We start from the raw sequence: 12,435 nt of genomic DNA on the forward strand, positions 1-12,435 counted from the left end.
GAACTCGTGTTCTTCTTGTCGGGCCGATTCGCTTCCCTAACTCGTCATCTTTGGTTTGTGTCGTCAGGGAACGACTTGGCTCGGATCCTGCGTTGGGGCACAGGATACAGCGGCGAGGACCCCCACCACATCCTGGCCTCCGTCGACGAAGCCGACGAGGTCCTGATGGACCGCTGGACCATCCTGCTGGACGCCCAGGACATCTCAGAGGACGGCAAGGATAACGGCTTCCTGGAACCACCCAAGGTCTGCTCAGACACCACAGGCGATAACCTTTGGATCCCATCGTAGAAATAAAAGATGGAGGCTGTGTTCGAAACCGCATACTACTACATACTACATACTGCATACTACATACTACATACTGCATACTACATACTACATACTACATACTACATACTACATACTACATACTACATACTACATACTACATACTACATACTTCTATACTTCCATACTACATACTGCATACTACATACTACATACTACATACTACATACTACATACTTCTATACTTCCATACTGCATACTGCATACTACATACTACATACTTCCATTCTGCATACTACATACTGCATACTACATACTGCATACTACATACATGCATACTACATACTACATACTGCATACTGCATACTGCATACTACATACTGCATACTCCATACTGCATACTACATACTACATACTACATACTGCATACTGCCTACTGCATACTGCATACTACATACTACATACTACATACTACATGCTACATACTGCATACTGCATACTGCATACTACATACTGCATACTCCATACTGCATACTACATACTACATACTACATACTGCATACTGCCTACTACATACTGCATACTACATACTACATTCTGCATACTGCATTCTACATACTGCATACTACATACTACATACTACATACTACATACTGCATTCTACATACTGCATACTACATACTGCATACTCCATACTGCATACTGCATACTGCATACTCCATACTGCATACTGCATACTGCATACTACATACTACATACTGCATACAACATACTACATACTACATACTACGTACTGCATTCTACATACTGCATACTGCATACTACATACTACATTCTACATACTGCATTCTACATACTGCATACTACATACTACATACTACATACTGCATTCTACATACTGCATACTACATACATGCATACTACATACTACATATTACATACCACATACTACATACTGCATACTGCATACTGCATACTGCATACTACATACTGCATACTGCATACTGCATACTGCATTCTACATACTGCATACTGCATACTGCATACTTCATACTGCATACTGCATACTACATACTGCATACTACATACTACATACTTCATACTACATACTGCATTCTACATACTGCATACTACATACTACATACTACATACTGCATTCTACATACTGCATACTACATACATGCATACTACATACTACATATTACATACCACATACTACATACTGCATACTGCATACTGCATACTGCATACTACATACTGCATACTGCATACTGCATACTGCATACTGCATTCTATATACTGCATACTGCATACTGCATACTGCATACTACATACTACATACTGCATACTGCATACTGCATACTGCATTCTACATACTGCATACTGCATACTGCATACTTCATACTGCATACTGCATACTACATACTGCATACTACATACTACATACTACATACTACATACTACATACTGCATACTGCATACTACATACTACATACTTCATACTACATACTGCATACTGCATACTACATACTACATACTTCATACTGCATACTGCATACTGCATACTGCATACTGCATACTACATACTACAAACTCTGTAAACTTTAGCAACATTTGAAACATTTTCAGGTGAGAAAGTAGTCGTTTAGATCCCCAACGTGTTGAAAACCTGACAAAATACCGGCTGTTTACAATTTTGTTCCCACGAATTCGGCGCTACTAAAGCTAGCCGCAGTGAGCTAACGCACTTCCGGTTATTTTTACAAAATAAAATACCCGTTGCCTTTTATCATAGGGAAAGCCATTACCATACAATTGGTGCTTTTGTTTTGAAAACAGGAAGTGAACCTACCCTCGTTGTAGCTAGCTTGAAACGGCCGTTTTGACAGGAAATGACGATCGGCGACGTCACGTTATGTTGCATCTTGGGTAGTTTGAGTATGAGTAGTAACCTCCGGGAACTTCTGCTTACTCAAAGTCGCATACTAACTCAAAAAGTTAGTATGAGAAGTATGCAGTTTTGAACACAGCCTGAGATTTTGTTTGTGTAAAAATCATGAAGAAGAAGAAGCTTTAATTTGGGACAGGACGCCGTTTTGTCAGAATTAAGAACTGGGTAAAGCTTAGACTTTGTAGTTTGCTGAGTCATTATGTTTTGAGCAGCTTATTCAGTAGCTGAGACCTTCGCTGTTCAGTGGGCTGATGTTCGGTCAGTGATGGCGGCAGCTGAACGGCGTGGAAGCTGTTAGACGCCTCAGATTATAAACAACATCAAATCAAACTGTAGATCAAAGTGGCGTCCACAACAGCTTTGTGTGTTGATGAATGAACAGTTTATCTCCTGGTTTCAGCTGCTGAAGTGAAGGAAAAGAAGAAGCTGAATGAGTTTGTGTATCAGGTGGCGTTAAAGACGAGCGGATGTTCACGCAGCAGATAATCTTCTGTTGTTTCCTCCCCTCAGATCGTCCAGATGAACAACTACTTTGGTCTCGGCATCGACGCAGAGCTCAGTCTCGACTTCCACCTGGCCCGAGAGGACGACCCCGATAAGTTCACCAGCAGGTAGCCTTCAGTTGGGCTTCATATGTCTTTGGTTTCTGATTCCAGCGCTTTTAATCCAATTAAACACAAATCAGCAGATATACGGTTGCTAAAACACTTTACTCTGTGTAGACTTTCCATCTCATGGATCTCTTTTCTTTATTAGAAAATTAAATGAAAAATGTCAGAGAATGACATTACAATAACCAGACTTCTCTGAAGCTGGCCACCTAGTGGCCAGTAACGGCATTACATGGTAAAAAAAAAAAAAAAACAAACAACGCATTTCCCATCAGCCCCCTCTGCTTTCCGTCCCCCGAAGGTTCCACAACAAAAGTGTGTACGTGAAGGTGGGCCTGCAGAAGATCAGCCACACCCGGACCCTCCACAGAGAGCTGCAGCTGCAGGTGGACTCTCACAACGTCCCGTTACCGAGCATCGAGGGTCTGATCTTCCTCAACATCCCCAGGTAACGCACTCACGTGCTTATTTATTATATTATATTATATTTATTTACATTTATCACGCCATGTGGAAGGTCTGACCTCACTCTGTACGTGTGTGTGTGTGTAGTTGGGGTTCGGGTGCTGATCTCTGGGGGTCAGAGGTCGACAGTCGCCATGAGAAACCAAGTATCGATGACGGGCTGCTGGAGGTCGTCGGGGTCACAGGGGTCGTTCACATGGTAATAATAATAATAATTTATTTATATAGCACCTTTCATACACAAAATGTAGCTGAAAATGCTTTACAAATAAGATCAGTATACAACGTAAATAAAGTAAAATAACGACAAGAATAACAAAATAGAGTACAATAGAACATGTTACTCGGGGGGGGTAGAGTGAGGAGGAAATAGATATAAATTAAAAATAAAGTACTAAAAATAGAAAAATGAATTTACCAATAAAATAGAGAAGGAATAAATGTAATATATAAATAGTAATAATAATAATAATAGAATTTATAAAACTAGTAGAAGGCGTATAGATGTGTTTTTAGCTGCTTTTTAAAGTTTGTAATATCTGTTGGTAGAGAGTTCCAGATTTTTGGTGCATAAAAACAGAAAGCAGCTTCACCCGTCTTTTTATATTTCATCTTAGGAATATTTAATAAAGTAGCACCTGATGATTTAGAGCTCGACCCGGAACATATTCTGTGAGCAGTTCTGAAATGTACGGAGGTGCTAATCTATTCAGAGATTTGAGACGGGTGGTATCTCACAACGTGCACGCCAAGTCCACACAGCCTTCTAACCACTTGTGTGTGTGTGTGTGCACGTGCACGTGCAGGGTCAGGTGCAGAGCGGCCTGCGGTCTGGCATTCGAATTGCTCAAGGGAACTACATCCGGCTCACGGTGAGCAAAGCCATCCCTGTGCAGGTGGACGGCGAGCCGTGGATCCAGCCGCCGGGACACATCATCATCTCTGCTGCCGGACCAAAGGTTTGTCCCCGCAGGGCACCCATACTTCCTCATTTCACTGTTTTCTTTCTGCTTTCCTGCTTTTTCCCTTTCATGTTTGCTTTGTTCTGGAGTTTGATGGCGTTTTTATGGAGTTTCAATGGAGTTTTAATGGAGTTTTGATGGAGTTTGATGGAGTTTGATGGAGTTTTGATGGAGTTTGATGGAGTTTGATGGAGTTTTGATGGAGTTTGATGGAGTTTTGATGGAGTTTTAATGGAGTTTTAATGGAGTTTGATGGAGTTTTGATGGAGTTTGATTGAGTTTGATTGAGTTTGATGGAGTTTTGATGGATTATGATGGATTTTGATGGAGTTTGATGGATTTTTAATGGAGTTTGATGGAGTTTGATGGAGTTTTGATGGAGTTTGATGGAGTTTTGATGGCGTTTTGATGGCGTTTGATGAATTTTGATGAATTTTGATGAGTTTTGATGGCTTTTTGATGGAGTTTTGATGGAGTTTTGATGAATTTTGATGAGTTTTGATGGCTTTTTGATGCAGTTTTGATGGAGTTTGATGGAGTTTTGATTAATCTTTTGGAGTTTTGATGGAGTTTGATGGAGTTTAATGGAGTTTTAATGAAGTTTTGATGGAGTTTGATGGAGTTTTGATGGAGTTTGATGGAGTTTGATGGAGTTTTGATGGAGTTTTGATGGAGTTTGATGGAGTTTGATTGAGTTTGATTGAGTTTGATGGAGTTTTGATGGATTATGATGGAGTTTGATGGAGTTTGATGGACTTTTGATGGTTTTGATGGAGTTTTGATGGGTTTTGATGGAGTGTGATGGATTTTTAATGGTTTGATGGAGTTTTGATGGAGTTTTGATGGCGTTTTGATGGAGTTTGATGAATTTTGATGAGTTTTGATGGCTTTTTGATGGAGTTTTGATGGAGTTTGATGGAGTTTTGATGGAGTTTTGATTAATTTTGATGAGTTTTGATGGCTTTTTGATGGAGTTTTGATGGAGTTTTGATGAATTTTGATGAGTTTTGATGGCTTTTTGATGGAGTTTTGATGGAGTTTTGATGAATTTTGATGAGTTTTGATGGCTTTTTGATGCAGTTTTGATGGAGTTTGATGGAGTTTTGATGGAGTTTTGATTAATTTTTTGGAGTTTTGATGGAGTTTGATGGAGTTTGATGGAGTTTGATGGAGTTTTGATGGAGTTTGATGGAGTTTGATGGAGTTTTGATGGAGTTTGATGGATTTCTGTTCTTGTAGTTTTATCGAGTTTGGTTTGTTGTGAATAAAACTTGTGACCCTGATTGAGTTTATTCTGGGTAAAAGTTCAGCTGTAGTTCGTCCTCTTGTGTTACCTTTGTCAATATCAATAAAGAGATAAATAAAGTAAACAAACTACTGGGTTTTCCAGTAGTTTCTGTGTAGTTTGATTCTCTGCATCAATACTCTGCAGTTCGTAAAACTCCCGCAGTTTTATTTGCGGTATTTAACTGTAATCTCTGCGTCTGCAGTTGATTAATTCCACTCTCTGGTTTCCAGGTCCGAATGCTGAGGAAGTCCAAGCAGAAGCAGAAGAAGTCTTCAGCCAACGCCAGGGACGGACGCCCGGAGAGCCCCGCCTCCAGAGACGGCGGACACTGACCGGCTCACCCGAACCTTTTACCCGGAAGGCGTTCCGGTGCCGGCTGTGAATCCACTCGTGCAGCTTTGTAGCGTCGCCAACGGGCCGCCGACCGACCCGAAGACAAGAGGAGGTTAAACCTTTAACGTCCCGCCGAGCAGAGGAGGAGGCGTTGGCCCAGTTTGGATTTCACTACTGCTCTCTGAATATTAACAGTTGCAGAAATAATCACAGTAACGGCGGTTAATATTCCTCCTAAGGTTGCCTTTGTACTTAAAACAATAACAGTTCAGTCGTACATTCACGACAGGACGTCTGAACACGTTGAAGTTTGATCGTTTCCTCATATTTATGGAGCAAAAAAAAAAATCAAGAGAAGGAGTTGACAGAAGTTTTAAACCTCCAGACGTGGCTGTACATGTGCAGTAAGTAGAAATAGACTCGGTGTCGGTTCTTGTGTTGTAATGACTTAAAGATAACGGGCAGCTATACACAGATTACGGTCTCAGACTGTGAGAACCTTATCTGAACCAGAACGCTCCTGGGAAGCTAAACTTTGATCTCCTGTGATGTGTTTTAACAGATGTTAGACGATACTTTAAAGTTGCGTCAAAGCTCCGTAGAGCTAATGAGAGCCCAGCGGGACCTCTGCGGGATAACTGGAAGCGTATCGATTAGAAGAAGTCGGGTCAGTTTGAGCTGTGCCGTGCTACTGAAAATCTGGGAAAGCCTGGAGCTCGTTCACAACTACTCCGCCAAAAATCTCACCGTTTTAGTCCTCTTTTATCAACTAATTCTGTATTTTAAAGAGCAAAAGAAAAGAGTCTAATGCAGTGATGACGCAATGAGACGAAATAATCTGAAAGGGACTGACTTCTCCTTCTTTCTCACTCCTCTGAGAGCTCTTATTTATACTGAAGTGGAGTTTACGGAGCAGTCTTTGGATTCAGGTAGATCCACAGTGGAAAAGGCGCCGGTTATTAGCATTAGCATTAGCAGCAGCTAAAACCTTTTGTTTGAGTGAGAGCTGCTCCTGCTGACCAACACAGTAACGTTATGCTGATCTGTTAAAACGCCACGGCTGAAATGTGAAATCACAACGTGCCTCTGCAAATCCGTGACGACCGTTAGCCCCAGAAATAACTAGCTAACCAACAAAGTGTCATTTTAAAGTCCCCTCATCACCAAGTTCGCAGATTAATTATTTGTATACGGTCACTTATACCCCCGATATCTGAACTGTCGACAATAAAAATGCTGTTTCGTAGCTTTTCTTACGTTTTTTTCCTTCCTTGAAAGTTTAAAGGGTTCAAATTTCTGTTTAGCTGATGCAGGAAAAGGGGGCGGAGCTTGATCGGGCCACTGGAGTTAACCAATAAGAGCAGACTGGACTCTTTTTTGGGGGTGGGGGGCTTCCTGAGGAAGGGTTATCTGCAGAACATAAGTGGCTTTTCAATCAGTGGGCGTTCTTCATTTTCTGATTACTTCCGGAAACTGGTTCTTACTGGAGAAGAAGTTTGTGAAGCCTCAGTTCTGTCATGGACTAAAGCTTTGCAAAACAATGTACAGGGTAAAGTGTAATTAAGGCTGGTTAAGGCGGACTTTATGAATAGTTGTGCTGTCACAAATATGTTTGATAGCAAATTGAAACATAGATTTCTGTTTTTCTGTGGTGGGACAGAACCTTTCAAGAAGCTAGCTGCTTCAGAGCATTAGCATTAGCATTAGCATCCTTTTCAATCTGTGTTCAGGTGCACAGCATCATAACACAGCCGATTTCCCAGTAATTCTGCTGTCATTCGCATACTTTTAGCTTCTTTTGTAGGACAATGAAACGACTCCAAAACTCAGAAAGAGTTGTCGCCTGTTAAGACTTTGTGTTCCTTTCGAAAGATCCGGATTCTTTTAAAGCCTCTGCTGTGATTTCGTTGTATTTAAACATGCGATCAGAGACAGAAATAGAAGTTGCAGAAAGCTCCACCTCTTCCTCTTTCTCATCCCAGTGTTGACTCTCAGTGAAGTAGTCCAACTTTGCCCTAAAAGGCGTTAGATCTGTCACTTTATGCTAACTCCTCATACAAGCTTCAAGTCTAATTTGACAATGTTGTGATGGACGAACGCCCACCGATTGAAAAAAAACTCAGTTTGAATGGGGAGCTCCCACTTCAGAGATCTCTGCTTGGCTGATCTAAACTATGTAAATAATTAGAAATCCTACTTTAGGAGCCGTTACATGAGATCTGTAAAGAAAACAATTGTATACATTTGCTAATATGGCTCCGTAATTTTTTTACTATTAGTATTTAGCCTGAAACTAGCTAAAAGAATAGTTACGTTAGCCAAACTAATCTAATGACACCAAATTTTTAAAGCAAGCTGGGAAGCTAAATGTTGCTGAAGCAAGTCTCAAACTGTAGTTTGACTTGAGGGTTTAAGTTTTATGTGTGTTACTTTATCAAACACTAATTCTACCTTAAAATTGGGGTTGCAGCTGCCCCTTTGCTAATGTTGGTGTGTTTTTATGATTTTAGTCCATGAGAATACTCCCTCATGTTTATATGGAAATAATCTGAAAGTAATAAAAGAATCTTCTCATGTTATAATCACAGCAAACTATTACAGTACGTTACTCCTTCTTAGGAGAACTACGAACTAAGAATAACTGGAGAACTAGCTCAGTATTAGCTTGCAGAGCTGGTGTTTACATTAGTTTGCTAAAAGAATAACCTAAAAATGTAAAACGCTGGGGAAAAGTGCTGTGATGAGTGCTAATTCGTAATAGATTTACCACTTAAACCTCAAGCGTTTTGTAAACATGACTTCCCAGATTGTTAGCATAAGTCGCAACAAGTTCCATTTAAAGGCAGTGTAAATCTACTTATGTGGCTATGTTGCACCAGAGAAAGCTAGAAAACTAGCCACATTAATATTTAGCATAAACTAGCAGCTAGCTAGCTAATTAGCTTGCATGGTAAGCTAGTTTAAAAGAAATCTACACATTATTTTGGGATTCAAATCAAAACAAAATACATAAACGCTCGCTTCGCGTTTGGTGAGCTTAGCTAGTTTACAATCAAGCTTAAGGTTCCAAAACAAACTTTTTAATTTGTGTAATTTGAGGGTTGTGTTGACTGCAGGTTGTCTTTGTAATTTGGGCTCTTTAATTTTAGTTAGCGGTAAGCTAGCAGAAACAAGCTCTGTACCAGCTTAACAAGCTTGTTGCCAACTAGCACTCACTGATAGCACTAGCATTAGCACTCACCAAAACCACATTGTTTTACTTCCAGTTTATGAGGAAACAAGACAAGAAAAGTACCAAAGGGCGTGAATACAGATTCACAGATTCTAGACCCAACACAATATAGATCAAGAAAAGTCCAAATTCTGTCCATATTCCCTCAATTCCTCTCCAACTGCTCCTAAACCCTGAAGGTTAGCGTTAAAGATGAGCTCCAGGTGCGTTTGAAAGTCGTTCTCTCTGACAGGAAGGATGTTATGAAAGAGACCCTTTGTCCACATTTCCAGAGAAGAGTTATTTAAGGACAGTTATCACACAGATGAAGAATCTTATGCTGAACCTTCCAGCTCTTTGTGTAGCCTCGACTGTACGTGATTACTGTACTTTTGGCTGTGACATTTACATTTTTTTAAAAATTCAAAGATGTGCATTAACGATTCTTTTATGTTGTTGGTGCTAGAAGAAACAGCGTGTTACATTTCTGTGCTTGACTTGAAGTTCAGATGATGTTTTCTATTCAAAGCCTCAAACTGAAGGACGGAAAAATGTTTAAATTAAGGTCAAATTGGGAATTTTCGGTGCAGATTGATTATTTCTGGACTGCTTCATTCGACCTTCTGCAGCAGCTCGTTGAGGTTTTTCATGGTTTGAACGTCACTACCCGGCCGGTGTTTTCCAAAAAAGTTCAGTGCACAAAAAACTGCTTTTATTAGTCGATGATCGGCGCAAACGAGAAGAAAAATAAGCCGGTCGTGTTTATATTAGCTTTGAAAATGGAGGCAACGAGCTAAAAGCCGTCCAAAGAGCACAATAACGACATCGAATGCTCCAAAAAGCTTTGTTTTGGATGTAAATGGCACCGTAACAAACAAAGATAACGCCGTTTATTCCTCTACTTTCCTCTACATTTGAAAGAGTGAGGTACATCCCACACAGCAGGGGGCGCTGCAGAGAGAAGGGAATGACCTTTTCCAGCTCTGAGGCTTTGACAGAACAGATCTGAGATCAGTTCCTGTTACTTAAGTGGCATTAACTGTTAGTTTGTCTGTGCTGGAGCTCCGCCTGCAGTCTGTTTGGTGTTTTTTTTGTACGGATGCGTGTGCTGACAGCAGGATGTAGCTGTGTTGTAGATCTGCTTCCCCGTGGAGCTGAATGTCGTCCTCACTGCTCCTCTCTGTTCTCCAACAACACAACTGCTGGTTTCACAGGTTTAAAAACAAGTATATTTATCTGCTGCTTCACGTTCCAGCTGCACATTTCAGTTCGTTTCGCTCTAAATATCCTCTGCTGTTTGTGTTTGTGGGAGTTAAACTGTGCAGCAGTTCCAAATCTGTTGGATGTTGCGCATGTAAAAACCACAAAGTGCTTCAGAGAAAAAGGCAGTTTGATGATTAAATGATCAAAATGAACAAAACGTACCGTAAACCCCTAAAAAACTAAAAGTCTGTGTAACTATTTAGAGGCTATGCTAACAAATTCCCCTTTTATTCAGGCTGATTTGGACTGAAATTATATGAAATCATCCTAAAAAGCAGAGGTGGGGAGAGTAGCCAAAAACTGTACTCAAGTGAAAGTAAAAAGTCGTCATCCAAATAATTACTTGAGTAAGAGTAAAAAAGTGCTCGGTGAAAAAACTACTCGAGTACTGAGTAACTGTTGAGTAACGTCTGATTTATTTGTTAACACAAGCATTCAATCAGACAGACAAAAATACTAAATAATCATCTTTAGGCAAATTTGAGTTCATCCAATTGATAAAATAAATTAAAATGAATTAATTAATTACAAAATAGCTTAAATTAAAAATAATCCAGGTAAATTCAAGAACTTCAATAAAAAATAAAATAGACTTAGGAAATGTTTAAAACATATGTAACCCATATGTAACCTAAAAAACAAACATTCACCTATCCATGGGGGAAAAAACGAGTTTAGGAAACTTAGCGCTACATGTTTCCTCAAGTTAGATGTTGAGTTTCTGCTGAAATGTGCGTTTGTTTTGGTTGCCACAGAAGACACATAATGTAGCTGCTGTTTAAGCACCGAAAGCTGCTAACAGCGGAGGTGTTTCAGCACCGAAAGATGCTAACAGCAGAGGTGTTTCAGCACCAGAAGATGCTAACAGCAGAGGTGTTTCAGCACCAAAAGCTGCTAACAGCGGAGGTGTTTCAGCACCGAAAGATGCTAACAGCAGAGGTGTTTCAGCACCAAAAGATGCTAACAGCAGAGGTGTTTCAGCACCAAAAGATGCTAACAGCAGAGGTGTTTCAGCACCAAAAGCTGCTAACAGTAGAGGTGTTTCAGCACCAAAAGATGCTAACAGCAGAGGTGTTTCAGCACCAAAAGATGCTAACAGCAGAGGTGTTTCAGCACCAAAAGCTGCTAACAGCAGAGGTGTTTCAGCACCAAAAGATGCTAACAGCAGAGGTGTTTCAGCACCGAAAGATGCTAACAGCAGAGGTGTTTCAGCACCGAAAGCTGCTAACAGCAGAGGTGTTTCAGCACCAGAAGATGCTAACAGCAGAGGTGTTTCAGCACCAAAAGCTGCTAACAGCGGAGGTGTTTCAGCACCGAAAGATGCTAACAGCAGAGGTGTTTCAGCACCAAAAGATGCTAACAGCAGAGGTGTTTCAGCACCAAAAGATGCTAACAGCAGAGGTGTTTCAGCACCAAAAGCTGCTAACAGTAGAGGTGTTTCAGCACCAAAAGATGCTAACAGCAGAGGTGTTTCAGCACCGAAAGCTGCTAACAGCAGAGGTGTTTCAGCACCAAAAGATGCTAACAGCAGAGGTGTTTCAGCACCAGAAGATGCTAACAGCAGAGGTGTTTCAGCACCAAAAGCTGCTAACAGCAGAGGTGTTTCAGCACCAAAAGCTGCTAACAGCAGAGGTGTTTCAGCACCAAAAGATGCTAACAGCAGAGGTGTTTCAGCACCGGAAGCTGCTAACAGCAGAGGTGTTTCAGCACCAAAAGATGCTAACAGCAGAGGTGTTTCAGCACCAAAAGCTGCTAACAGCGGAGGTGTTTCAGCACCAAAAGATGCTAACAGCAGAGGTGTTTCAGCACCAAAAGATGCTAACAGCGGAGGTGTTTCAGCACCAAAAGCTGCTAACAGCGGAGGTGTTTCAGCACCGAAAGATGCTAACAGCAGAGGTGTTTCAGCACCAAAAGCTGCTAACAGCAGAGGTGTTTCAGCACCGAAAGATGCTAACAGCAGAAGTGTTTCAGCACCAAAAGATGCTAACAGCAGAGGTGTTTCAGCACCAAAAGCTGCTAACAGCAGAGGTGTTTCAGCACCGAAAGATGCTAACAGCAGAAGTGTTTCAGCACCAAAAGAT

The 12,435-nt window shown here is 40.8% G+C and overlaps 1 protein-coding gene across 1 annotated transcript in view; it reads left to right on the forward strand.

Moving 5' to 3' along the window:
* Nucleotides 1–11,641, forward strand: part of dgkq (diacylglycerol kinase theta) — a 44,351-nt gene extending 32,710 nt beyond the window's left edge. Inside the window, exons 18-23 of the mRNA XM_075482022.1 lie at nt 68–246; nt 2,732–2,832; nt 3,134–3,280; nt 3,385–3,496; nt 4,104–4,256; nt 5,778–11,641. Of these exons, the coding sequence (XP_075338137.1) occupies nt 68–246; nt 2,732–2,832; nt 3,134–3,280; nt 3,385–3,496; nt 4,104–4,256; nt 5,778–5,879 (794 nt within the window). The 3' untranslated portion in view covers nt 5,880–11,641. The remainder of the gene's footprint in view (nt 1–67; nt 247–2,731; nt 2,833–3,133; nt 3,281–3,384; nt 3,497–4,103; nt 4,257–5,777) is intronic.
* Nucleotides 11,642–12,435: the final 794 nt, after the last annotated feature.

Source organism: Odontesthes bonariensis, chromosome 13, assembly GCF_027942865.1.
Source record: "Odontesthes bonariensis isolate fOdoBon6 chromosome 13, fOdoBon6.hap1, whole genome shotgun sequence".
NCBI lineage: Eukaryota > Metazoa > Chordata > Actinopteri > Atheriniformes > Atherinopsidae > Odontesthes > Odontesthes bonariensis.